Source organism: Dermacentor silvarum, chromosome 6, assembly GCF_013339745.2.
Source record: "Dermacentor silvarum isolate Dsil-2018 chromosome 6, BIME_Dsil_1.4, whole genome shotgun sequence".
Lineage (NCBI taxonomy): Eukaryota > Metazoa > Arthropoda > Arachnida > Ixodida > Ixodidae > Dermacentor > Dermacentor silvarum.
In genome coordinates, this window is record NC_051159.1 from 168,893,897 (window position 1) to 168,921,183 (window position 27,287).

A 27,287-nucleotide genomic window follows, 5' to 3' on the forward strand; every position below is an offset into this window, starting at 1 on the left:
ATGGCAGAAATCTGCTTTGGAGTGTCCATATAATTGCTATCGCAAAAAAACTACTAAATTTGGCAAGTTTCGGGAAGTTTTATGAAGCCATGACGGCCCAAGTCCAAAAAAAATACTTTGACGTGACACTAACGTACCGCGCTGCAATTTAAAAGAAGGTTGTTTTCATGAAACTTGGCCCTTACTTCTCTTCTGTGAGCCTTATACCGAGAAAGCATTGTGTAGTTTTAGAAGAACACCGTCATTCTAAACCTATTTAGGTCTCTCTTTAGTGTCCCTCTAACTTAGAGACTACTTCAAATAGCCAAACATACTTGTTCTTTGTCGCCATAGTTGCTGTCACAGCTGTCGGATAGGGACTCATCGCTGCTGTTTGAGGGCATATGGAAGGTGCTGAAGTCTACAGCACTGCGGGCTGCTTTCTCGCCCAATAATTTGCCTTTCCGCAAGAGTGCAGAGGCCTCCTCTTCTGCGCTGAGTGGGACGACGTCGTCAAAGCAGTCCGGGCGCACTTGTGCCCCCTTACACACCTGAGTGGTGAGAAGCAGAAAGGGGGGACATTTAGAAGATCGCCGACAGACTGACGGCCGAGAGTTCGCACCAAAGCAATGATAGGTCTCCGAGACATTAAGAGGAGGTGTTCCAATCGATTGCTAGGGTTCTTTGCAGCCAATGTGGTATGCTCAAATCTATTCAATGCCTGGTCGACAAGCATATCTGCCTGGTTTTCCCCTTATTTCTGAAAGGTTTCCTCAAAATATACTTTCTTTTTGATGAATATGCCGATTCTCAATCTGTGTTGCCCATTTAGATTTAAAAAAATTTATTTTCTGGTATTTATATATCTCGTCCTTCAAAGGTTAAACACAAGGTAGAAAGTAACAGCTGCTCTTACCTGGCTCTACATGATGTGCCAAGTGTTACCTACCACAATGTAACTGTCGCTTATGGACAATCAGTAACAACTTCAAGAATTCAAAAGAGATTGTGGCTTTGAACAACACTGCCACATTGTTGCGGTACTATGCAGTGGAACGGTTTTGGAAGAGACCCAGGAGGAAAACTTTTTTTTTTTCATTTCCTTCAGATTTAATTTGAACAGTAAGGCTATGTATGCATTAATTTTTCCTGCCAGTGACGGAGCGGAAACGTATAGCCTAGCGCAAGTCTGTGTCGTGCAAGCTACAAAGTCTCGTTCGACACAAATGAAGTTAGGAAATTAGCAGGCGCAATTTGGAATCAGCTAGCGCAAGACAGGGGTAATTGGAGATCGCAGGAAGAGGCCATCCCGCAGTGGACATAAATATAGGCTGATGATGATTCGTTACCCGTTGATATTGGAGAGAAGCATTTTATATTTACATCATGTTATGTACGATAACTCATTCTATCCATCTTATTTATATCAGGGTTTGACTGTATAAGTGCAAACGTGCAACGAGCTCAGTGGTTACAATGTGTCTCCAAATTGCACATTGCCATTGTAGGGCACAAGTTCAATTCACAGAGGCAGCAAATAGTAAGCAAAGTTATCTTTTTTTTTTCTTTAGCAAATGTCATGATGCGATGCCTGCCGTGAAAAGGTGAAGCTCCAACATTCAACAAGTCGCTGATCAATGCTGCAAGAGCTATAACTATGAGTGGCTGTCACCAGTATTACAAACTTCACAATAGTGGTCTACAAGCGACACTGGTGGCAGTGCCAGCCAAAACAGTTTGTTCTATTTACTGTATATGTGCAATGTGAATAAAAAGTGGGAGGCAAGTACATAGAAGTAATCGATTGCTTCAGCAATTCCTCAATTACTTTCCTGGGGCAGTAATTGGTCACTAATCAATTACATTTTCCCGAAGTAATTATCAGTTACGTTTTTTCTGCAACGTGTACAAGTGTGGTCTAGTGGAAGGCAGAGGGCAAGAAGATATGTAGAAAGTGAACAGTCCCTTACCCGAGGTCCACACAGCTTGAATAGTCTTTCAAGAGTGCGAGGCACGATTCCTGGGTCAGTCGGTGGACCCTGCATGGTGTAGGTCTTGCCCCCAGAAGTAGGACCATATGCAAAAAGCAGCACATTGGATCCATGCACGAAGGCTTCAAGTGGATCCCGCACCACCTCTTGAAACAGCTGCGCCTGGCTGCTTCCCTCTGGAAACACCTAGGCACAGAGGAGGACGATGTGAAGTCAGAACAAATGGAGGAAACGTAGTCAGCAGTAGGGTTTTAGGATGAGAAATTGAGGGATAACTAATGCTTGAAAACGCTGCGCACGTTTTCCGAGTAGGAAAGCTCATGAGACTGAAGAGACTTGCAAGAACAATGCCATTCTCCGTGCGCATCTCACCTCTGAATTGTCCGTTTGACACTGGGGAAACCTCGGCAAGCAATGTACACTGCTGGGATAAACAGTGTAAGCGTGAAAATTTCTAGAAGCCTTCTAGAGATTGCTGCCCTAGAAAAGTATGCTTGCCTAAGCCAAGCATTCAGCTGCTTTCGGGGCAATCGGAGAAGGCATCTCGAATTCTGTAAAACATCAGTCGCACTCCCTGCTCGAAGGCGCGAAAGAACCTTTTAGCGCCCTGAATGAACCTGGTGAATATGTTCAGAGCACTCCCTTTCGTGCGCTGCCAGAGCACGCAAAAGCGCCCAGTCAAACGTACCATTAGAAATGCCTCGTTAGCGCAGTGGAACTCAACAAAGGCGTCGTTGAAGTAACTCCAACAAGATAAAGCATATGTCTTGAAAATAAACAATGCCACCGTTAGAAGCATTTAAAGCAATAAAGATTATAAAGCGAAGCTTTCTTTGTGTACCATTGCTCGGTTTCGCCTGGGCCGGTTGGACTCTGGTCGAGTTCTTGCCGAGTATATTTCAAGCGCGGCCGCCCAGCGCAGCAAGCCCGACACTCTAAGCACACCGCCACAACAGCTTTTTTTTTTTCTTTATTGCCACATTGAAGAGCACAATCACAGGAAATAGTACATTCGGGGGAACAGTGTCTAGGAACAGGCTTTGCGCGATCCCGTTAATATTCATCGCGAAGTGCTAGTTGATGCTGGCATGAAATAAGTGTACGTGCGGTTGTGGCCTAATTGTTAAACATTAGGCCACATCCACGCGTACACTTACTTCATGCCAACATCAACTATATATAGCTCTTTGCGACGATCACCGCGTGCTGATGTTATGATTTTTCATACTATGGCACAACCCATAAAGAGGGTTGGTCATGAAGCGGCTGGTACATATTGCGCCAACGCCAACTAGATCTTTGAGATGATCGCTGCGTGCTTATGATTTCCACACTATGGCACATACCCACGACGGGGGACTAGCACGCGTACGCGAGAGTGTACGCGCGCGCCAGTTTCCTTTACGCCAAGGACTCGGGAACAAATTGGGCAAATTTATTGCATTTCATTAACCACTTCACGGAAGCTTCACTTCGCAGAGATTCCAACGTTGGATCTGCATAACCTTTTTCTTCATTTGCCCCCAGCCCCACGACAAGCGAGGTTGTTATAACCTGGACAACACTCTGCAAATATTGTAGGGCACCGCAGGCCTGCATTTGCCAATAGTCACAATATCATAGAGAAAACTTTGTGAAGTGCTAGCAGTGGCAGAAAGTTATTTATTGTGGTTTCAATTAACTGGGAGGCAGGACATTGATACCAGTACCTCGGTAATCATAGTTAATCATAGTAAAATCAGATCACAGTACAAGCAGCGCAAAAATAACGGCAGCACAAGACAGAAGTACACAGGACACCCACTGAGCTCAGCGCCTGTCCCGTGTACTTCTGTCTTGTGTTGCCGTTATATTTGCACTGATCTTGCTATGAAGATCAACCAACTCGCCCAGTTTTACACTGAATCAGATAGAGTACGTTGCAGACACTGGCTGTAAAACTCACCTTTGTAAAACTAAAGCGTTTCTTATGTTGATGTTCCAGAATGGCGGTTGTAGACTCCACAGTTGTTTCATCGCATGGGTGGAACGCAGGATTCGTGAACGCCCTGCCCCCAACTCTTGGTCGAATGCGTAGATAGACCTTGAGCGCTGATCCTGCAAATAAAAGCCGTGTTCACACTGCATGCGCCAGCTCAGCAGACAACTTAGTTCAGCACATCAATTGCCCTGAAAACAATGTCCTTTCTTAAGTATAAGCCTTTTCGACTTCGCTGTACTTTCTGAACCCGTTCTGAAGAGTACCGTTCGCAGTGCTGCACAATTTCACATCGAACAAGTGCAGATAAACACCTGCGTGCTTCGTAAGCCTATTGCAAATTGAAGTGAAAAATTTGCGTAGCTTGCACTGGAGGTGCAATGACATCGGAGCTGATGGGCACCTAGCTAGTCCTGGATTTTGGGCTAGGCTAAGCACTACCAAGTCATCCCCAGCATTTTGCTCAATTTATTGATAATTGATCGATTATCGATTAGCTATTGATTGGCTATCGATGACTGACTAAGCTTAAGTAGTCCCAACCATGTTTAGCTAGACTTAGCCAGGCTCAGCTTCGCTAGTTCACAGGGGCATGTGCCATTGCGCTTGGACCCTTTCTGCACTACCGCCAGGATGGGCCCACATTTTACAGCGTAAGCTCTTATGGACCCATTCCAATAGCCGTTTCTGGTCGCGATGATGCCGCCGCCGCCCCCGGGCGTAACCGCTATCACCGGAAATGCGAAAAAAGTACCCGCTTTCCGCTGGGATCGAGCCCAGGCCCGCTGCGCGGGAGTCGGATACTTTACCACTGAGCCACGCAAGCGCTTGCTATAAGGCAGAAGAAAAATTCCCTTTATACGCGCCCTATAGGCCGGCGCGCAGGCGCAGACGACCCGAGCCTCCGCCAGTATGGTGGCGCCATCTAGTTAACGTGCCTGCAACCGCCGCGTGCGACGAGATGCGTTTCAGACGCGATGCGATTCAGACGAGGCGCGCAATCAATGCTATGGAAAACGTATTGTCCTTTCTTTGTTGAAATAATTGTGGCAGTTCTACAAACGGCAACGGTATTATGGCTGTGGGTGCCGTCTATTCATCATAAAATGCCTCTTAAGAGAAAGCTGTTCAATCGAAAGCAGTTTAGCGCATTAGGAGCCTTTATCAATGTACCGCAGCAACAATACAGACATTGAACTTGTACCCTGTTTCCTTATGACAGCTAGAGAAACTGTCGTGACTAAAGCAGGAAATATTCACGTCCGCATATTATGAATCAACTAGTGGTACACCATGTTGTATGCTACCAAGAGCTTGCATGTCACCTGCACTTCCAAAGTAGCCAGTGAACTGGTGCTGAACTGGCCTCAAGTCAAATTTAAAAGCACGGTACAGGCCAAGCTCACTGCATTGTGAAAATGGGAAGTGCTGCATTGCCTGAACTACCATAGAGAATGCAAAAAACTCGAAGAGACTACATGTAAGTGACGCTGGACTCAATATAAAATGGGCAACTGCACAACGAAAACAAATTAAGGCGTGTTACGCGCAACTAATAGCCCGAGATGCAAAATAAAGGGGGAACACTCCAAGGAGCTCCAAGAAATTTATTGAACCATTAAGTAAGCATACACAAAATAGATTTTAAGCAGCCTTTCCACCAATGTACCCTAACCCCTAGTGTTCTAGGCACTTTGCCTACTGCTCCACTGTCACTGTGGTAAGTGACCCTGCTGAAAGCGGGACCAATTTTATACCTCAGCCAGACACAAGGACATCACGCCCTTACCCGAGCATCCTAACACTGCAAACACTCCTCCATCTCTCTAGTTTGTTTGGTTCCCCCGTAGCAAGCATTTTTTTTTTACACAGAACACATCAACTTGAAAATCAGAGACTTGCGACAACCAGACATTATAACCGAGTGAAACGTTAACAGCTGATGATACAATGCGAACAGTACCACGCAAGAGCGGCAATCGAACCATCCACTCGGGTGCACATGCACTAAGTTGCCGAACTAATTAGGCAAATTGCACGGAAAAATGCCACTTCGGGCAGCTCTTTACAAATGTTTTCCGCGGCAAGTTCTGCAACAGGTAAGTTCTCATGTTAAGCCAGCAGCAAGAAGAACCCCCACAAGCTGCATAATTGCAATCCCACACGGGTTTGGTCAAGTCCACTTATAGTGCTCGGAAGTAAGCAAGACTTTTCTGTGCTATGTATCTCGCATTTGATTAGTCAACTGCATTAAATATAGAGAATAAGCATATTTTGAAACACTTTGAGTGCCCATAACATTTCCATAACATTTCGAACAAGTTATCCTGTACGGGGAAAGTTCGGACGCCGTAGAGAAGAAAAAATAAATACTTAAAATAAAATCAGCGGAATGACGGGTGCCTCAAAATGCCTCTCAGTGCAAAATAATAAATTAAACACTGGTTTCCTAGACTCAAAGTTCATCAATGTCACTTGATGCAAGTTAGATTTGGATACAATTAACCAATGTTTTTGTATTTATACGCACCAGTTCTGTTACAAGTTGGCAAACGCAGACCATAAAAGAAATGGCAGGGTTATTCACGCTGGCACTGAACGTTTTCTTGTTGCATTGAGAAACATAGTATATGCTAGTAGTGATGCTGAAATACATCTAACCATGTGCGCTGTAGAAATTAGAAACAAAGGTTTCAAGGTGATAAAAACAAAATGATAGGTAGTGAATGGAACGAGAAAATTAGATCTAGAAAGTGCTCCCCAAATTCTCGGTTGATGTCTGCTCATTCTTCCTCAACTATATATACACACACTTCCTGGTCAGTATGCTAAAGAGTATACGTGTTGCGTGTTGGAAGGGAACACTGCCCATGCTGTATCCGCCTGCGGCATGTATTGCAGTAGTAAGCATTGCAATCTTTGCTCATACCTTTATCAGCGCACTGTGCGTAGCAAGCTCACAAAGTGGTATTTGTCACTTAATGTTCAGTTTTAAATGGGCAGTGTATTTACCTAATGCGCAACATTAGAAAGTACAGATCTGTTTTCACTTTTCGAGCTGCGTGTTCCATGGGTAAGCCAGGACCTGTTGGCGATAAGCAAGTGTGATAGTGCGCAGCAAACGCATCTGCTAGACCACGGTAGACAAGCGCGTGTGTGCCACGAAATTTTAATATGGCATTCGATACTCCGGCCTGTAGTCGTATGATCATATCGAAGCCGACGGACATTCAGATTTTATGCTGGATACAAACCATACCGTCGGGTCTTGCACGAGGAAGCAGTAAAAGCTTAAGAGAGAGAGAGAGAGAAAAAAAAAGAAAGAGGTGACCTAAAGTTATGCATAGTGATATAGAGTATCTCCTCTGTACAGGGTGTTTCTACGAAGAAATTAATTAATATGTAAGAAAAATCGCAGTTTCACCCGAAAGGCGAAGCATCGATTGCGATAGCAAACTAGTGGACAGCTATACAAAGTATAGATAGTAGTTTCATCGGCCGTATAAACTTGTAAACATAGGCATACTAACTAAGTTACCAAGGATGGTGTCACGCGGGCTCGAGCAAACATGAACACATCTCACTCGCTGACCACGGAAACGCAAAAAATTGGAGGACGCTTCGCCATTAAGAGTGGAACGCGACAGCGTTATCGGGCCGGGCCCCGTTCACATCGCATGTTTCTTTTTGAGTAGGCTTCACTGCAACACACACAACGTGGAAAAGCCAGCTTACACCGATTTCCTTAAAGTCGGCTTCACTTTCAAACACAAATGCATTGCTGGGAAGACTTTTTCAGGAGCAATATAAGCCGTCCTATATCAAAAACTTTTAAAGCGAAGGAGGTAGCCAACTAAATGGATAGCCTATGCCCAGAGAATGAATAGGTTGATGTATGTTCACCTTAATTCAAATTACTTTGCGTGCTCACTTGACCATGAAAAAAATCTGCAGACTTCAATCACCCCTTCGGCAGAGTCTTCTATCAACGGCGTGTGAAAAGCACGTGAGTGATTATATATATATATATATATATATATATATATATATATATATATATATATATATATTGATTCTCTTTCCAAGTAGGCAATGCTAACGACTGGCGACAAGAAAAAAAAAACCCTCTTCTAATTATTTACAACTTTTGCGCTTTCGGGATGTAAACATCGCTTCTTGCATGCAAAAGCCATAAATACGGGGTGTTTCAGCAAACACTTTCAAAAAATTTTTAAAGGTTGCCTGTGGCAGATAGCACAATTCTAGTTCATGAGCTGGTGAGAGGAGGACATTACTTGCAAAAAAAATTGATGTGCATAATCGACGAATTACCAAAAATTCACCAATTAGATTTTGACACATTAACCTATGGTCTATGTTTCGATTTACAAATTCTAGCCGTGGAGATATACATGTATATACATACATACAGGGTGTCCCAGCTATCATGCAGCACGATTAAAAAAAAGAGGAACGGCGTTACTCGAAGCAAATCTAGTGCGTATTGTTTCCAGTACAGTGGAGTAGCCGCCAGCAATTTTTTCGTTACTCATATTTAATTAGGTAATTGTAATTATCTAACTCGAGAAGTACTGTCCTAATTATCAAAGTGTCAATGAGAAAGTTGCAGAGCAACATGAAAAACTCCCGATACAGCTCTCTGTTGCTCAATACGTGCTACATAAATGCGTTTTTCGGAGTGTGAAAGAAGCCCGCGAATACACGCAGAATCCGCCTTTTTCATTTTCCTGTGCTGCCCTCTGCCGCGCGCCGCTGGAAACGTTTTGGTAGGGGGCTGGGGCTTTCGCCGGTTGATTTGTGAACCTGCGCCCGTGTTAAGTGCGCATCGGTTGTGCGTTTCGTGGATTGCGAATAATTATTAATGGCTTCTGGGGGGGCAGCATGTCGTTCCTGGCAGCTATGAGCAGGCCCGAGTGTGCTGTTTTGTTTACAGTGCGGCCGATAAAGGCACGCTGAGTTCCCTCTACCGTAGCGGCTGCTTTGGAGTTTATTGGCGCTAACTCCTGCACTTGCAACTCGCTTTTTTTGTAATTCTTTTTACACATTCTTTAGACATTTCGCATAAATAAGATGTTTTCGAGTGCGCAGCCTTCCGCGTCGGATTTAGCAAAGCGATGCACTTGTTTACATCGGCATCTACAGCCACAGATTGTTGTTAGCCTCAAAAAATAGGGGAAAGGTGCATATATGAAAATGCGCTGATATGAAAGAATGTCGAAACATAGAATAAAACACACACATCTGCTCATATGAGCCGCGTTGTTCCATCGTGAGACGAGTCAGTATGAGCGGCTGAGCCACTTAAACAATAGCGGCTGTGATCCAGCTACAAATATTGGGCTGTTAATTTATTACTGATTTTCGCTTTTCTTTAACTTCGCGATAGTTAGTTTGCGCTTGTGATAAAACATTATTAGAGCAAACTGTGCTCGCATAAGCGCTCATTTAAAGGCCGTGTTGTTCTCCTGCAATAACGCGGATGCCATCGCTGACACCGTTGGTATATAACTGAGCGAGGCGGCTGTTTATGCTGCTGTACCGAATGTACCGTCTCTTGTTTCGGGTTTGACGCAGAGATAAAGAGTACGTCTCAGGAATTAAGAAATGTGTCAGCGTGCCAACACGTAAAAACCCACCCATCTACGTTGCGAATACGACCGGCAGCCTACGGGAACGGTGACGTACAGATGTTGGCGCAGGCGTTGGGCACAGCATTGTGTCCCCGCTTGCAGCTTATTGTGTACGCGGCGATCGACGCGAAGAGTAGTTTATTTCAAATCGCTAAAGCTAGAACTGGACTATAAAAGCACTTTCCTTCATCCTAACTTGCTTACTTTTCAGTACAGGTCCGCCGGTAGCGGGTGCGCGAACTCGACGGCGCCAGGTCTAACCTCCGCTGAACAGGATCAACATTGGCTCAAACTTATGTGCACGGATTGAGAGGGTCCAATCTTGTGCATTTCAACTTCGTAGGCATGTATTGACTCATTTTGAGCACGATTATTTATATATACCAACGAAGGCGTTGCGGCTATCGCGTTATCGGTTCGACGGCCGATCGCGCGGGGTTCGGTCGAATGATGGTCGGCACGCCGATTTTATCGGTGCCGTTGACAAGAAAGCCCGTCGCAGTACAACTCGCGCTCGTCGGTTACGTCTTGTAGGCCTGGTATGATAAAATGGTCCCCGCGACACAGTGCTGCATGGTCGGCCAATCGTAAGCGTCCGCGTCTTGTCGGTCTCGTATCGACCCAGTGTTACCGCGTCTTGAACGAGTACGTGAAGTCGGGCACACGCTGCCACTACCAGCAAGCGAGGACCGACGCTCCAAGATGTCTTCGTCAGCAACGTGTTTTTAAGTGTGGTCGAAGTGTAACGCAGGGGTTTATCGATAAATTTGCTATTACAGCCATCAATGCAAGGCGCCAACTACGTGGTTCCCAGTGCAGTCAGGACGAAGCCCTCGCTGCTTTCTGTTAAAAGCGGAGTTGCAGTCTTACGCTACGCACGTTTTCGGTACCGCACCGACGTCGAGCTACCAGTGAAGTTTCAACGAGGTACACAGCACGAGTTTGCACTTGCAGTAGCGCGTGTGCGAGCGCATTTTTTTTTTCGGGGGACGTTTTCCCGAGACGGGGCCGCACGGCCGCGCGCGCGACCCTTCCAAAACGTTTCGCGACTAATCCGCCAGGGCAGGGCGCATGCGTGTAGCACCGTGAAAAAAAGGCAGATTGCCGCGTGACTGGCGGCTCGAGGCACTTTGCGTGCATTTGCGGGCTTCTTTCACGCTCGGAAAAACACTTAGGTAGCACGTATTGAGCAACAGAAAGCTGTATCGGGAGTTTTTCATGTTGCTCTGCAACTTTCTCATTGACACTTTGTTAATTAAGACAGTACTTCTCGAGTTAGATAATTACGATTACCTAATTAAATCTCAGTAACGAACAAATTACTGGCGGCAACTCCACTGTACTGGAAACAATACACACTAGGTTTGCTTCGCGTAACGCCGTTCCTCTTTTTTTTTTTTTAATCGTGCTGCGTGACAGCTGGGACACCCTGTATATACGTACACACATGGTAGGTTTATGAAGTAATTATCAGTTACCTGTATTTCGCCGCAAGCTTGGCACGACACTAAAAAGAATAAAACCACCTACTCGTGCTCTAAGAAGCCATGTGGTGACCGCGTTAGATTTAGGACTGAAGCGAGGGCGTTCAAACGATTGTAGGTGCTGCATTACGTAGCACGTGCCCAATGCTTAGATATAACCGATATAGCACTGAATATCAGATCAAAACACTAAAGCGCGCCGTGTGTTCGCCTGGTCCAATTTCCGCGGTCTATTCGTGCAGAAAGAAAAAAGTTCTTGCGTTTCAGGCCTAGTTGGTGAAGTGCATTACGTGTACCAAATGATCCAAATATTTGTTATCCAGAATTGCATGAAATTTGAAAACATTCGTTATTCGTTTCGATGTTTGAAGGTCCTTTCTCTCGAATACTCGCAATCGATTCGAAATTTTCGCTATTCGAACACCGCTAATAAAAAACAAAGACTCACTTGGTGCCAGGTCGGCGTCCAGTTGTCGACACACTGCTTCAAGTGGTGGCAGAAGCTCCTCGTTTTCCGATTGAGCCGACTCCGCCGAACCCGTGTAGGGTCTTGCTGGCCTTTCCATAACTGTGAGCCCGGACAAAGCTGCAGGACAGCATTTAAGGTGGCAACATTAGGTTCGTCACTGCGCCTGTCGACTTGGCACTACATGCAAACGGGGCGGAAAAAGCATATTTATAAGCTTATATAAAGCGATGCTTTCTTTGTCTCTTCCCCACCCTTTACAGGTGCTGGCTGCTTCTTGCACGATGGGGCGGTCTCAGTTGAAGTGCAAACCCAGGAGGACTGGGGCAACCAGTGGCATTACACATTGAGCGCAGACTCGAGCTCATACGCAAATAAAATGGGGCCGAGGCGCGCACAGTGTGTGGAGGAGACAGAATTTCGGAAAAAAGCATCGAACAGAGCAGGAAGCTGTGGTTTACAGTTCGTGCTGGTTTGTAAATGCGAAGCGAGACAACGTTGATACGCAGTACAGAATGGCTTAGAACGCGAGTGCACACTTTCCTCGTAAGCGGGAAGCTGGGCGGCGCCGACCCGCATGCTATGACACAGCAGTTGAACTTGGCCGTGTCGTTTACTGGCCTTAACAAGCAGTTCGAGAAACACTTCGTGCAGGACAAGTTCAGTTCAGTTATGTGATAGACTGATTTCTGCCGGGTGTGTCTGCGGTGTTCGTGCACCGCAAGTTCACGTTGAGCGAAGTGTTTCCTGGTGAAAACGTGTCCGCCTTAGTCGCTTACTCAAGTGTTTAAAAATGGTCGTTAAACAAGAGCAGCGTTGCTCGCAAACACCACCGAAAGCTTCGCTTAAGCGATTCTCGCAACGCATGGGATCCGGATGGAACCGAAGCGCAACGACGGTTGCGCTTAGAGAATCAAGACCACTTACTTCGATTCAAGATGCGTCGGCAGCTGCCCTAATGGCTCACTTGCGCCTCACAAATGGGCAATGCAATCGCAGAACACCTAGAAGCCAACGGAGTGGCAACAGTGCGGTATCACAGAATCGTTCCAACGGTTTTAATCTCGCGCGTCTCGTTGCCACAGCGCCACCTGAGCCGAAGCATTGAGGCTGATTGGTCCCGTTTCTTTCCGCCGTAAGTGAATGATGATTGGTCCCAAGGACTGGTTAAATGACATGGTGTAAGAAGAAAAGGTGCTCCTGGATAATATTTTTCTTAAATCACCCAATTCTTGGCCAATCTCCCATAGCAAGCAAGTTCCGACGATCGCAGGCGGCTCGTTGCACTAATGTTCCGTTACGCCGGGCGCCGCCGCAAGAGGCAGCACATATCTTGGTCGCGCTCACGGAGTAAGATAAGACAGGAGCGCCGACTCCGCTCGTCTGGAAGGGACACATTCTGCAACGCCGGCTCCTGCTTCACAGCGTGTTCGCCAGACGGCGCTACGAATGAAGAAAAACTCTGCAGCGGAGAGGAGCAAAGGCGCGGGGGCTCTCTCGTGGCACCTGCTTGTCAGCTGCTCCGCGCACGCCCTGACGCCTGTAGCGCGCATAGCTCTTGCGGTTCACGGAGTGACGTTATAGCAGGAGAAACAAGTCACGTATCATTTTATTTAATTTATTTTATACAGGCCAAATGCAGGGCATTTGTCAGGTGGCCTACATGGAACTTTACAAGGCACAGGAACAGAAAATAAACAAAGACGGAAAGAAAAACTATAGCAAATGGTAAGGCGATATAACGGCAGTTCGGGTGGTCTCAAGCAATGACAGACGACAACGAAAAGAAGTTCTAACGTTTATCACTCTTTTTTTTATCTGAGCACGCATCAAGTGCTAAGCTGCTTCGCTTGCTTCTTTGTTTCTCGCGGTGATTTTCGTGTCGCCCGGTTCTCTTGCGAGCAGAATTGCCACATTCTCATTAAACATATTAATTAGGAATTCTTGCCAGTCTTTCCTGCTCATTATTTCACAAGAGAGCTCTGATTATGTGTCTGCATAACTGGGTGAATTATCTCGAAGGCAAGGCTGAGAATTTACAGGGTAGCCAGCCAGTATTTACACTGGTAACCTCCTTGTCTTTCTTACGCTTTCTGTCTCTCTACATTAGGGCATGTCTCTGGACAAGAAGAGGCACCTGCACTGTGTGTAGCTGTAGACAAATTTAAATTGAGCTACTCCCGTCCTTCCGCATTGGCGTCTTCTGGTTCCTCCTGGCATTCAGCATCATTGAGCTACGCCAGGATCCCTAAACAAATTGAAGGAACTGCTCCGCTTCGAAGTCGAGGCACTTTCTTTACATCTAGTAGGACGTCGCCTTCGTCTTTGCTGAAGTAACTATAAAAAATAAGCTGCTTCTCGAAGTATCGCGCACATATTTTGTCCATTGCTTTAAGCGTTCGCTTACTTTCAGGAATTTTTTGACGCCACTGGTGCAGTAGTTGAAGATCAGATGGCGAAGCGAAGAGCGAAAACTTCTCGCGTCCTTTGCCATAACCAGATTTACAGCCGGGAACAAAACACTGTCCTGTTGCTCAGTCTCTTCACGCACAAGTATCAAGATACCTTGTTCCGTCCGGCATGAATAAACATACTGCAGACATGGTAAACAAAGCGAGGAAGACCAAAATTTCGCACCTTCACTTCTGCGCAGACGTAGAGGAGTGTAAAACAAGTACTTCTGTTGTGTCTTATTGTACACAATCATTTATCGTCTGTTTCCTCTAAAGACATCTAAATATGTTTCGTATGCGTGCACAAAAGCGATACCGCGTGTTTATTTGCGCTTTTATTATTTGTGCGCATATTTTTGTGTTTGATTGCTGTCAAATTGAGACGGCCGAGGGTCCACGTTTGTAGCAGACGACACGCTCTACGCGGGCCGCGCTGCCGGTTCTGCGCCGCCGTCGCCGCCGGTCTCCGCCACTCAGCGCATGCGCACATGGAAGCAAGCTGTTGAGTGTTTTCCACGCGCCTCGACAGATGGCGCTACACGATGTATAATTTGCGTTGCACGGTTTGTTCCGAGCGAATGCGTTGCGCGGCGGCGGAGTCGGCGCTCCTGTTTATCTTACTCCGTGGCCGTGGTTACAGTGTACTAGAAGTGTACCGTGGTCGCGCGCAAGGAGGTTGGATCAACCTCATTGGTCGCGCGTTACTCCCGGTAGTTTTTTGTTCGAACGCTTCGTTTTTGCGTTTATTCGAAATATTCCTCACTGGAAATTAATTTCCGCTGCCATAGAAGCATCTTTCACATCTATCGTTGCAATATAATGCAGTGAGTGCCGACATGGACGCATGCCTCGAATAGCTCTGCTTTAAGCATAGGTGGTCAGATGCCCTCATTCTTTGTTTTCCTCCACCTGGTGGTTCCTCCAATTCCGCTGCTGGCATAAATGTTGTGCGCGCACACACAAGCGTTAGCCGTGTGCATCGTGGGGCGAGTGAGTGAGTAAAAATTTTATTGAAAATAAATAAATAAAAGAAGGCACGCTGGTTTGGGCCCCTATTCCAGGGCTCCACTGGCACGAGTGGCTCGCTGGGCTTGGTCCAGAAGAGCCAATTGGCTCTCCCGGCCCTCGTCCGCAAGCGATGCCTCCCACTGCCTATTCCTTAGTGCAAACACTGGTCTGAGGGCACAGTAGACACAAAGCTAAAGCTATCTAATCTTTTCATTGGGCGCTGACAAACGTCGATGATTTTCAATCGGTTTTCAACAACAACTGCAACTCTAATTCTTTCCCACTAGCGCCAGGTACCCCGCAAAGATCCGTCCTCGGGCCCCATCTGTTCTTGACATATCATTAACGATTTGCGTTTACACGTGTCCGCATGTACGCGTACACATGTTTGCTGATGATTCCGTCATCTCTCGCAACATCACTAACACATCTAACCAGCTAGCTCTGCACACTGGCCTTAAACACGTAGTATACTGGTGCAATCAATGGTTAATGGCAATCATGCCTAATAAGTATAAAAGCCACCCCCAGAAGCACCGGAAACAATCACCAACGACGCGCGCGTTCGGTGCGAACGCGGGCACAACACCGACGGCGTCGACAACAGTTCTGCGCGTTGCTGGTGCTGCTACATGTCCAAGTCTATACAGCTGATAAAACTACTATCCTTACTCCGTATACATAGTTTGCACGTGCGTCACTTCCGCACCGGTCCGCGAGCCTGTCCGCCATCTTTAGTCACCTGCGGGCCTGCGGAAGCGTGCTGGGGCAGGCTGCGCGCGCTGACCTGTTGTTGATCCGAAGTTCCTTCTCGCGTCGTGATCATGCCAATCTGCGCGATTTTCGGTTGCCGCACAAGAGGTACCACTGCCGCGAAGCCGAGCTACGCAGAACCGGGTGTAGGTCCACACCAAACGTAATAACATGGCAGTGCGAACGCACAAGAATGCTGTCGGAGAAACGTCGGTGCCTGTGGCTTTCCCGGATAAATCGGAAGGACCTGAACAACGTGCGTGTCGTCACTTTGTTTCGGGCGAGTATATAACACGCCAAAACAATGCACATCACACATGATCGTAAAAGGGCGGCAGCGAAAGCCCCGTACTGGTTGGTGACCGCCCGCTCCCACACGCATAGTCGCCTTTACCGCTCTGAAAAACGCCCGTGTACTGGTGTTGTAGTGCACGTTAAAGAACTCTGGGCGGTCAAAATTATCCCGGAACCCTCCACTGCCGCGTGTTTCACAATTAGATTGTGGTTTTAGCACGGAAAACCCCAATTTTTTTTTTAACGGCCTACAAACTGCTTCGCATCGTCATTTCTTGGTATGTGTGCTTCGCTTTGCGATATGCTAAGCAATATTTGAATGTCTGCATGCTTTCAATACAATGGGCTACTTCTATTTAACGCAACAAAATTCACATGCACGGACATGCACCTAACTCTAAACCAAAACTCGCAGAAAGAAACGAACGCACGTTTTGAAGCTTGGGGCAAAAGTGCATATAGGTGAACCATTGCGGCAAGAAAGCTTTCCCTGAACCAAGCAGCACAAAAAATACCGAGACAGTTTTCTCTGCCGCGCGCCAAGGAACATATGCTTTCATTGACTCACCTCGCCGAGGACGATGGTAAGACCCGACGACAGGCGCTTCGCTGCAACCTTCCTCATCCAACCGCTCGTGAAGTAATTGTGCGCCTTCAGCGATTTGTAAGCCTTTATTTCGTTCAGCGTGACGTAGCTGGTGGACGGGACAAGATAATTAATAATATCCACGTACGTCGTGGCCGGGTGTGCTATCCACGCCAACGTGCAGCTAGTATGGGTCCACGCCGTCGCACATTCCGACCTTTTCTTTGTAGCGAGCCCGCGTCGTCCCTACAAGCTCGTCCATGTAGAAAGGGCAAAATTCAGGGCTCCTGACTTTTGCCATCCCAAAGTTTTCACGAAAGCAAACACGCGGCGCTAACACGTAGAAACGAGCGCCGAACACAAACGCAGCGGGCCAGCGGCTAGTAGCGAGGTGCCTAGCGATGGCGGACGGTCGGGGCAAGCGGCGGATATGACGTCACGTGCAAACTATGTATAGCTCTCTACTAATTTGCTATCGCAATTGATGCTTCGCCTTTCACTGCGACATTTTTCTCTTCACCGTCGTATTGCCACGCTGCCTTTGTTCTGTAAAATCTTTCGCACCTCTCTCGACCACCCACCTTGCATCTCAGATCACACCAGCCATGAACTTTGGGTGATGATGATAAGCATTTTTGGCGCGTACCTACTGAGGGGGATAAGCCAGGAATCGGATTTAGCATAAAAGAAATTCTTATTTTAAAAGGAGTAAAATAAAACAAAAAGGAAAGAGCGGAAAGACAAAAATAGCGCGTGGGTGAGCAATCAGACTAATTCAAACAAAATTATGAAAATGGTATTCACGTGGGAGAGAATGAAGACCGCAATAACAAAAAATTTGGAGAATCAATATCAGTGAAATGAATAGTGAACAGAGAAGAGTAAAGATAAAAAAAAGCGCGGTAATCATTTTATTTCACTGAAAAAAATAAAACACAGCGCAACAAACATTGATGTTGCTACAGCCTATAGTGTCGAGGCCTCAAGTGATAGTATTATCGCAATCAATCCTAGAACTAGTTAATTTTGGCAAAGTGGAGTCAACTAGTGCTGCAATGCGGGCTAGTTCGTACGGAATCTACGATTGTAGCGCATATAGACGAGGACGCTAGAAGGCACACGAAAGACGTGGCGCTATATTAACAAGCGTACTTTTTTTTATCTTGCTTCGGTCACTGCTTTTTACCGGCTAACAAATGTTAAATGTTATTACTCAATGCAGGATACGCCTGCTTGCATCAGAAGTTTCTCGAATGTTATCGGTAGCTCTGTCCGTTGGCTGTTGTCACAGAAGATGTTGTCACGCAAATTGCGTAGCACTTTCTGGAAGACACGCGGGCACCAGCGATTACACTGGAACCTTGGACTAGTCATGTATAAAAGCCAGCGCGCTTGACCCGCTGATGATATTTTTGGACGATTGCCGACTTCGCTCGCCGCTATCATTGCGCTTGAACGTAACTTGTTTTTCTGGCCACAAGTTCACCCAATAAAGAGTTAAATTTGTAACTCACCTTTCTGATACTGCGTCGTTCTTCAGCATCATTACAACGTGCCAATATGCACTATGGACACGGCCTCTATATGCGCTACAATCGTACTCTAAGGCGAAGGGGAGCTTCGAGTGACCACTTTCTCTGGTTGGAATATCGTCGGCAAGATAAAAAGAAGTCATTGGTCGATTAAATTTCGTTACAAGTATGGTACAATGGGGACATCATCAGGGAAGTTCTATGTAAGTAATAATTTCATTGTGGGATACGACAGCGTAATCTGGTATATGAAACACCCTACTGCCTAGAAGGACACCACCGTTTATTCCAGCAAAAACGGAGATGTCGTAAGTCTGAAGATATTGCCAGCGATAATTTGCTTAAATCATTTTTGTAAGCAAGCTTTCCTGCATCACGATGCAGTCACGTGAGCCGTATTAGTGGTATAGGGGTCGTAGGTCCGCTTAGAGACGTCCTGGCTAATAAATCTGCCATTTCCTTTAAGTATAAACCGCGGTGGCCTAGTATCCACAGTAAACGGATTTTTCTTAAGTATGTAGGAAATTTTGGAACACATTTAACAGAGTTGTGTACTTGTTGTCGTGGAAAGTGAAGAGCATACCGAAAAAAAGCCTAACTATGACAGCTGATGATTCGATCATTCATGGGTAGTTTGCGTACCGCTAAAACAATCACCAGTAGTTGTGCTGTGAGAATAGGTGTATAATCCGGAAGAGAAATTAGAAAGACCATCCAAGAGAAGGAGAGAAGATCCTTACACCAGCCGCCTCGCCATATGGCCGAGGATCAGTAGTTCTTAAGGTGGCGGTCCCACTCCGGCGACACGAGCCTTCCGTTTTCAGTACTTTTGGAGCAACCGTGGTGGCTCTTCTACTTAGGATATAAAGTTGTCGTATATACCATAAAAAAGATTAATTCTTGTAGATTCCAACTATATATAATATAAAGAAATTGAATAATGGGATTTAGAAATAAATGTTCAAGTACAAGCATGAGATACATGGTTTTTGCGAACTGTGTCTCAGTTGTGACCATATTTAGAAGAAACTACCTCATTTACTGCATTGCGGCTTGCTCTGTAACTTTACGACATATTTATATATTTCCTAGAAGCAGCAAAATAGTGTTGAATTTTTTACATTTTGGATAATTTGCTTTTGAAGATTGCCATGTATCGCAATCTTCTGTTGTAAACAGCCACAAATACACACTCAAGGAAGCTAAATTTTGGATACATTAGAGTTCAAGGAATTTCCATTTAGAACGCAAAATTTAATTCATGTACCTATATTAGTTTTCCTAATAATGCGACTGAAATTAAGTAATATTTAAAATTCTGGTTCTACTTTTGCCCATTTTTGCGGGAAGGTACTAAAGCTGCAAAGCTGCGGTTTAAAACTAATAAAGGTGCATGAATGAAATTTTGCGTCCTAAATGTCAATTCCTTGAACTCTAATTTATCCAAAATTTAGCTTCCTTGAGCGTGTAGTTGCCGGGCTGTTCACAACAGAAGATTGCGATATTCGGCAATCTTCAAAAGCAACTTAACCAAAAAGTAAAAACTCAACACTATTTTGCTGCGTCTAGGAAATAGATAAATATGTCCCAAAGCTACAGAACAAGCCGCAATGCAGTAAATGTGCTAGTTTCTTCTAAATATTGTCACAACTGAGACACAGTTCACAAAAGCCATTTATCTCATGCTTGTTCTTGAACATTTATTTTTAAATCACATTAATAAATTTTTTTATATTATATATAGTTGGAATCTACAAGAATTAAGCTTTTAAAGTTATAGAATATACTACAACTTTATATCCTAAGTAGAAGAGCCGCCACGGTTGCTCCAAAAGTACTGAAAACGGGGGGCTCGTGCCGCCGGAGTGGGACCGCCACCTTAAACAGCTTGTTTCCAGGTGAGCAAGGTAATCTTATAACTGGTCATATAAATTTCGGAATTACATTTGTTCATTATTATGCGGGAAAATATCGCCAATTCAATCTAAAGGGTTGAATTGAATTGACTCGTTGAGTAATCCTATAAATACAGTTCTGCACTTACAAATACAATTGGAGTATGGCGTATTCGCGACTAATGAGTATATCAAAACATGTACTTGGTTCATAAATGAAAACATACATTGATCGTCTCTGAAGACAATAGTAAAACTTTAGGAACGTTTTAACTGTAAGAATACTGAATCTACTACGTAAACATGGTATCTGCGCTTCCATATAGAGAACGTCGTTTGCAAAAACTTAGGGAGGTTAAGGCAGAAGCACAAAGCTTCCCTTGCTAATATTATCAGAAGCTTGATTTTATAAGATAGGCTGCCAGAAAACAAGACGCATCAGAATTACATGACGGGACGCACATCACCATGGGACGAACATACGAGGTGTTTTGTTTTAGATCGTGCGGAATTTTTAAATATCACCTGTGGCAGATAGCGTAATTATAGTCCTTGATCTGGATTACTCGACGCGGTGGTCATTACTCACGCGACATTACCCACATCACTCATAGTGAACTCACCGGATACAATTGGTAAGTTGCAATATGTAAACTAATTAATTTAAGAAGTGAATTAGTGATTTTTTGTTAATTCGCCGATTATGTATTTCGATTTCTTGTGCAAGTAATGTTCACCTCTTTGCATAATCCGGCTCAATGACTTAAATTATGCTATCTGCTACAAGCTATCTTTAAAGGTTGTTTATGGTCTAGAAAAAAAAAAAAACTTGGTGTCATTCCACTCTGTGAAAGTGGATGACCAGCGGAGCTGTGTATATGGTGATAAACTATATTGATTTAAATAAAGGCACGTATACCACATGAGTAATAATTTTCCACCATCTTTATTATTTTGTCACTAAGGTGACTAGCTTTGTGGTCACTATGGTAGACGCCCATGGGTTCTGTAACGATGCTTGAGCGCTTGCAGCTGCTCACGCCGTCTTTCTTCGTAGGCATGCTGTTCTCCCTCGGTTCGCACAATACGCGAGTTACCCATTACACGGCCGGAACGCAACTGAGATAACCTGCCTATACAGTGCGTGACGTCACCAGCCAAAGAGAGACACCTATTGGCTATTAAACGGAGCTGGAGCACACCGGCGATACGCTTTTGCTTTGTATGGAGGCTACGGCGTTTTTAACAACGGAGCTTTTTTAAGCCGACTGTCAGTCCGTGAAGCGTGCATAAAAAAAAATAACTCGCTGAACGATGACGTCACCGCGCGTTGCCTAGCAACCACCTCGCGGAGCGGCGTATGCTTCGCCTCCTCTGCGTGCCGTGCACATGTTGCCTTGACATGGGACGTTAAGGAGAGGGAAGGAGAGCATGCGCGCGACGCGTGTTATATATGCTCGGAAGAGAGAAAGAGAAAATGAGAGCGAGAGACAGAGAGAAATTGTAGCAGCACCAACGAGGCAACGCGCAGAGCTGCTGCCGACGCCGTTCGCATTTCCCCGCGTTCGCGCTCTGGAGGCGGCTAGGCAGGTTTCGACCAGCCACGCCCTGGCAAGTGTGGAGGCGCAGCTTGGCCGTGACGTCACCGAGAACATAAAGCTTACAGCCGCCGCGACGGCGGCAGAACTCTCGTTGACTCTGGCGAGTACATGTAGCCTTGACATGGGACGACCAAAGAAGATCCGGACACCCGAAGAAGCCGCTCATCTTGAAGCGCGTCGCGCGGCCAAGCGAGAATCTGCGCGTTGGCGGCGAGCTGATTCGGAATACCGTGCCTAGTAGCACTTAGCATTTCCTAGCAAAACTTAGCCAAGCCTAGTAAAACCTGGAAGAAACTAGGTCGATCACCAGCTCCGCTGGTTACTCCTGTCTTGCACCAATAGTGCAAACTGCCACGTTTTTCGTCTACGCGCTCAGTCTACGCACGCAGCGATCCGCTGGAAACTGACGTGTAACAGATCCGCTATTAAAAAAAGAAGAAAAGAAAAAGAACCACCGGCTCTTTCATCTTGGCTCTACATCTACACTCCGTGAAGATGGTCGAACGGGGAAGCTGTGCTAGTTACACCGAGTGTTACATGTGCTTCACGTGATGCAATTGCGTAAACACAAGTAAACACAGATCTACAACAGGAAGTCATAATATTAATTATATTGAAACGTTGCGAGTGGAGAAGAGGCAGCGACTTCCGAAGCTACTCGACGAGTGCCTAGTTCTCTGGTCGAAACCTGCCGAGCCGCTGCCAGAGGCATCGGCTGCAGTCAAGGACAGGTGGTGGTAGAAACTTTTATTGCCATTGATGGTGGGGGCGAAGACCCCTACATGGCACTTGGGTGCTCCCTTACTGTGAGGACGCACCCTTACAAAGCGAAGGAGAGCCCTTGGAGCGCAATCCTTCTCATAGCACTGGAGATGATCCAGCACTGGTCTTGAGGGGAAGTGCAGGTCAAAAGAGTCTCCCAGTAAGACTCCGCCACGGTCTGTGATGGGGGATGAGGGAAGGTGGGGCATGTGAGGAGGGTGTGTAGGAAGTCTCCTGGTTTACTGCAAAGTTTGCATGAGGAGGGGAATTGGTCTGGGTATCGTGCATGTAGCAGCAAGGGGTATGGGGGCAGTCAAGGACAGCGCGCGCGTCCGGAGCGAACACGGGGAAACGCGGACGGCGTCGGCAGCAGCTCTGCGCGTTGCCTCGGTGGTGCTGCGATGCGCGTTCGTTATCCGCAAGGGCGCACCGCACAGAAACGCCTTCTCTTATTCGCGACTCCAGCAATTCATGCGACACCTAGCGGCGAGCGCCGGAAACCTCACACGGAGGTCGGAGCGTCGGAGCAGACGCTCCGTCCGTAGCCTTCGTACTGCGATCGGGTGCGCTTCTAGTACGATACGATGGAGCCACCATCTACGAAACTCCGCACGGCTGTGGAATTATGCTGCGTTATGCGGCGCCGAAGAGCCACATGGATTACGAATTGTATCATAAGCTGCAACAACGGCAATAGTTGGGTTCTCAACATCTTGCTCGAGAAAGTTTTTTTTTCTTTTTTTCTTTTCAGGCGAGGGTCGGTTTGTTATTTGTGTGAAGAGAACGCGATCCTGTTGCTGGTACTACGTTTGCAGTAAAGTGCTACAGTGAACTTCAGGAAGTTTGCGTTGAGGTTGTTACTGCCATCGTGATAACGTTCAGCGTATGCGCGCATGCAGTTTCATGTGATAGCCAGCGTGGTAATGTAGTTTATGATGCGAATGTCGGCGCGGTACTCAAGCTTTCCTTGATTAAAGCTTTTATATCGGATACATGCGGTGCACAACGTGGAAATACCGCGTATGCTACATCAGCGAAAATGGGTACATCGGAGTTTCAGGTACTCCCGGGTAACGTCAATAAATCGTTCTATGTAAGCACAATATGTACGTGCCAGCGTGCAAAATAACTATGGGGTGGCATAGCGGTACACCTTCATTGCGACGTGGACATGCTACCCATGTAAATAGTGCAAATTAGCATGCGCTTATCTGAAAGTGCGTAATTATCAAAGCAATTGTATCCCTTATCAGTGCATGAATGAAATTGGCAGTTCAGAGGCGAACACAGTTTTGGCCACTTAAAGTGCAGGATACGTCAATTATACAATAACATGGAAAATTAGATTCAAAATGCAGTAGCTTAGTTAACATTAACTTACACGGAAACATTTGTTTCGTTTCATTAGTTTTCACAGCAGCCATAAGCGACATGTTCGTAGAAAGCGGGGATGAGTAATCAGTCATGGTCAGGCCACGCAGCACAAGCCATACCTGTACATGGTGTGCAAATGTATTTTTATTGTAGTAAGCAGATCTTTCGATTTCTTATTCATCGTTTTGTTCTCTACGAGAGAAACAATGCGCCAACTACTGCAATAACTACAGCTAAGCGAAACACCGGTCACGTTGCGCAAATCTTGAATGTAAAATAGATAACAGGAACGCAAAAGTAGCGGGAAAGGTTCGCCACAGATTCGTAGTGCATGCTCGCGAGAAAATGCAAAGCTTGATTTTAGGTTCGCTTGCTCTCTGGACTGAAAAGTGCGTGCAGAGTTTGCGCCTTCGCCGAACGAACAAAAATGACAAAGTGCATGCGCGCCGGCTGCACATTTATCCGCATGTACAGCGGCAACAGCTGATCGAGCAAGTCGGTGCGCTGCTGTGGGTCATGTTAAACGTGCCAAACTGAGCAGGTTGCAAGATTTCGGCAATCCTGGCGAGGTCAGCGTGACGTATCCAACTTCGCCGGCCGCTGTCTCGCACGCTTGAAACGCCGGACTATCTATCCACGCCTTCACAGTGAATCAAAGCAGCAGAAACGTGCTTGTACTTTTCCGACAATCCGACAGTGCACGAGTACTTCGGTTCCACGACCAATGGGTTCAAGAATACATCGGTGATTTGCATCAGAATCTCGCGCGGGTCCGCTGTCACGCCAGATGTTTGCACACACCGTGCCACCATTTCAGCCTCATTACCCACTGTGCCTCTCTCAGATCGGCTAAAATGACTTGGTCGGCGTAAGCTACCCGCTTTCCTTCCACAAAACAGTGCAAACTGGCATCACAATGCACAAAAATCATCAAACTACAGTGTACTGTACATCCAACACAGCGGTTGCGGCGACAGGGGGACCTCCGTATAGCCGCCATGTTGCACAGTGTAGCCAGACGCGGTCAGTTTTCGCAGCGCCCCCTGCAGTTCATTTGAGTTTCGAATACCCATCGCCTCTCCTCGCGCCCAGCGCGGCCTCTTATTGGTTGCCTCCTCCCCTAGCGCACCTCCTCACCCAAACACCTGCGCCGCGACGTGCGCTCCTCAGCCTACGACAGGCACCTGCTGCAGCAATGCGATAGGCTGCAGCCTGCAAACTCCACGAGGAGCTGGAAGGAAGTCTGCTGGTCTACACAAATGGATCAGTCCTGGCGAACGGATCGGCCGCTGTAGCCTGCACCCTTCCGGCTAGGGCGGTCAACAGACCATGTCGGATCCCCTTCACCGCGAGCTCCACTGCGGCAGAATTAGCGGGACTTCACCTAGCCGCTGATGTCCTGGCTGAGGACCCTCCTGGGCAACCGGTGAAAGTGAGAGTGCTCTGCGACTCGAAGCCAGCGCTCCAGAGCCTCATCAACCACCGCCGATCAGGGTTTACGGGGGCTTTGCTCAGCTCGAAGTTATCTGCATTGGCTGCCGCGGGGGTCACCATCTCGTTTCACTGTCTACCTTCCCATGTGGGAATAGCCGGTAATGAAGAAGCGGACACCCTCGCCAAAACCGCCCACCATCCTGAAGTGCCGCTCACACGAGCAGTCGTTTCCTCCGATTTTTCGAGGCAGCGCCTGAAAAAAACTGCTCGCAACCGTTCACCCGGATACCAGAGTGGCAAATGGCAAGGGTCCCAGGCTACTTCCAGAGGGTGGCCTTACCAGGAGCGAACGCGCAACGTTGCTTCGACTGCGCACGGGCTGTGTCTGGACGGCGGCACGGCTGCCCGCCAAGGGACGCTCCACTCCAGCTCACCGGCCTGCGAACGTTGCGGCGACCCCGAGACCCTCGACCACCTTACCTTCTCTGTGCTTGCCCAGAGCTGGCACAGGACCGCTCAAGGGTCATAACTGCCTACAGGCAACAGGGTCTACCTGCTGCGACAACCAGCGACCTCCTGTTCCCGTCTCACTCAAGCTTAAATAGCTCCGTTGTTAAAAGGAAGAACATTCGTTATATTTGGTATATCATAATTAAAGTATTGTTTTCGCAATCCAGAGCGTCGGTTACTGAGCTTACGCAACCATCCCATGACACGTGCTGCGTAAGACGCGACTCGCTCAATGTGACTTCGCCAATTTAGAGACCCATGATATGCGTATTTAAACGAGTCTCCCGGGAAATGAACTCTTGACGGTATACACACTGACATGTAAAAGGAACATTTAGAGAAAATACGAGAAGTACCCTTTGGTGGACCATCAACCAAGTATGCCTAATCTCAAGCCATGCTTGGAGAGTGCACAAGTAACATTGTAATGATTGATAAAGTAAATCTAGATGCCTATGAGACACAAAGAAATCGATGCCGTCTGCCCAAACGTATAAATGAATATCCTAACCAATGTCACGCCAACGTGCTCGTACCGTAGCGTACCGTACCGTATCGTACCGTACCGGAACGGCCTTTCTCAAGAGATCGCTTCGGTCACCTTTCCACTAAAACGCTTCCTGAATAGTGTAGGCAAGGAAAGGACGACTGCCTCTTCGATTGCAATGCGGCTCTGCAAGGAAGATACTGCAACGCCGCGCAAGGGACGAAGTGGTTGCCACAGCAAGGACGACTCACGTCATCACGTGGCGCGAAACGCGTGCGCGCGCGCTCACTCCCGCAGTGTCGGCTCATAGGCCGCGTGCTTTGTAATTACAGGAGTGCGAGCCGCGGGCTGCCTTAAAGGCAAGGGAAGCACGCCCTCTTCCTCTTTCTCCTTCTCACGCACGATGTGTGGCTCAGGAAAACGGCAGCTCCGCCACCGCCGGAGGAACAACTGTTCGTCGGGACGATGCGTACGCTCGTCTATTTTCTTTCAGTCTTTTACGCCTCGTTAGAAGGAGCACGTGGTTTTGTAAGACGCTTGCAAGTAGTTTTTGTCAGTTTGAGCTGCTTTAGGAGAGAGCGGACAGGAATCCATCTTCTTTTGATCCGCACCGACGGCTTCTTGTGTGGCCGACTGCACGCACGCCGGAGGCACAGCAGCGGCGAAGGCCGCAGCCGCGAACAGGCTCTGTCGTATTTTGGGACACTTTAAACAGTACTGAGCTTTGCTTGGAAGTGGCGGAAGACGTCAATCGCCGTCACATTTGTACCTGTTCGGCGGCTTTTGCACGTAATGTTTGTTTCACAGAAGAACTCCGAATGAATGAGAAGGGGCGAAGGAAAACTCAAGGGACGGCATAACGAACAACATGGTTAAAGAGACAAAAGAGGCCAGTCTAGACAACGTGCGCACGGACGCACACACACCGTATATATATATATATATATATATATATATATATATATATATATATATATACTATCATGCACCAAGATTTAAATATATGCCAATGCCATGTAGCTGGACAGCACCAAGGTTATGTTAGGTAC

At 46.8% G+C, this 27,287-nt stretch overlaps 1 protein-coding gene across 1 annotated transcript in view; it reads right to left on the reverse strand.

Moving 5' to 3' along the window:
- LOC119456373 (kinesin-like protein KIF20B) overlaps positions 1-11,880 on the reverse strand; it is a 70,338-nt gene extending 58,458 nt beyond the window's left edge. Inside the window, exons 1-4 of the mRNA XM_049669796.1 lie at positions 11,532-11,880; positions 3,916-4,067; positions 1,950-2,156; positions 315-530 (exon numbers count right to left, since the gene is read on the reverse strand). Of these exons, the coding sequence (XP_049525753.1) occupies positions 315-530; positions 1,950-2,156; positions 3,916-4,067; positions 11,532-11,649 (693 nt within the window). The 5' untranslated portion in view covers positions 11,650-11,880. The remainder of the gene's footprint in view (positions 1-314; positions 531-1,949; positions 2,157-3,915; positions 4,068-11,531) is intronic.
- Positions 11,881-27,287: the final 15,407 nt, after the last annotated feature.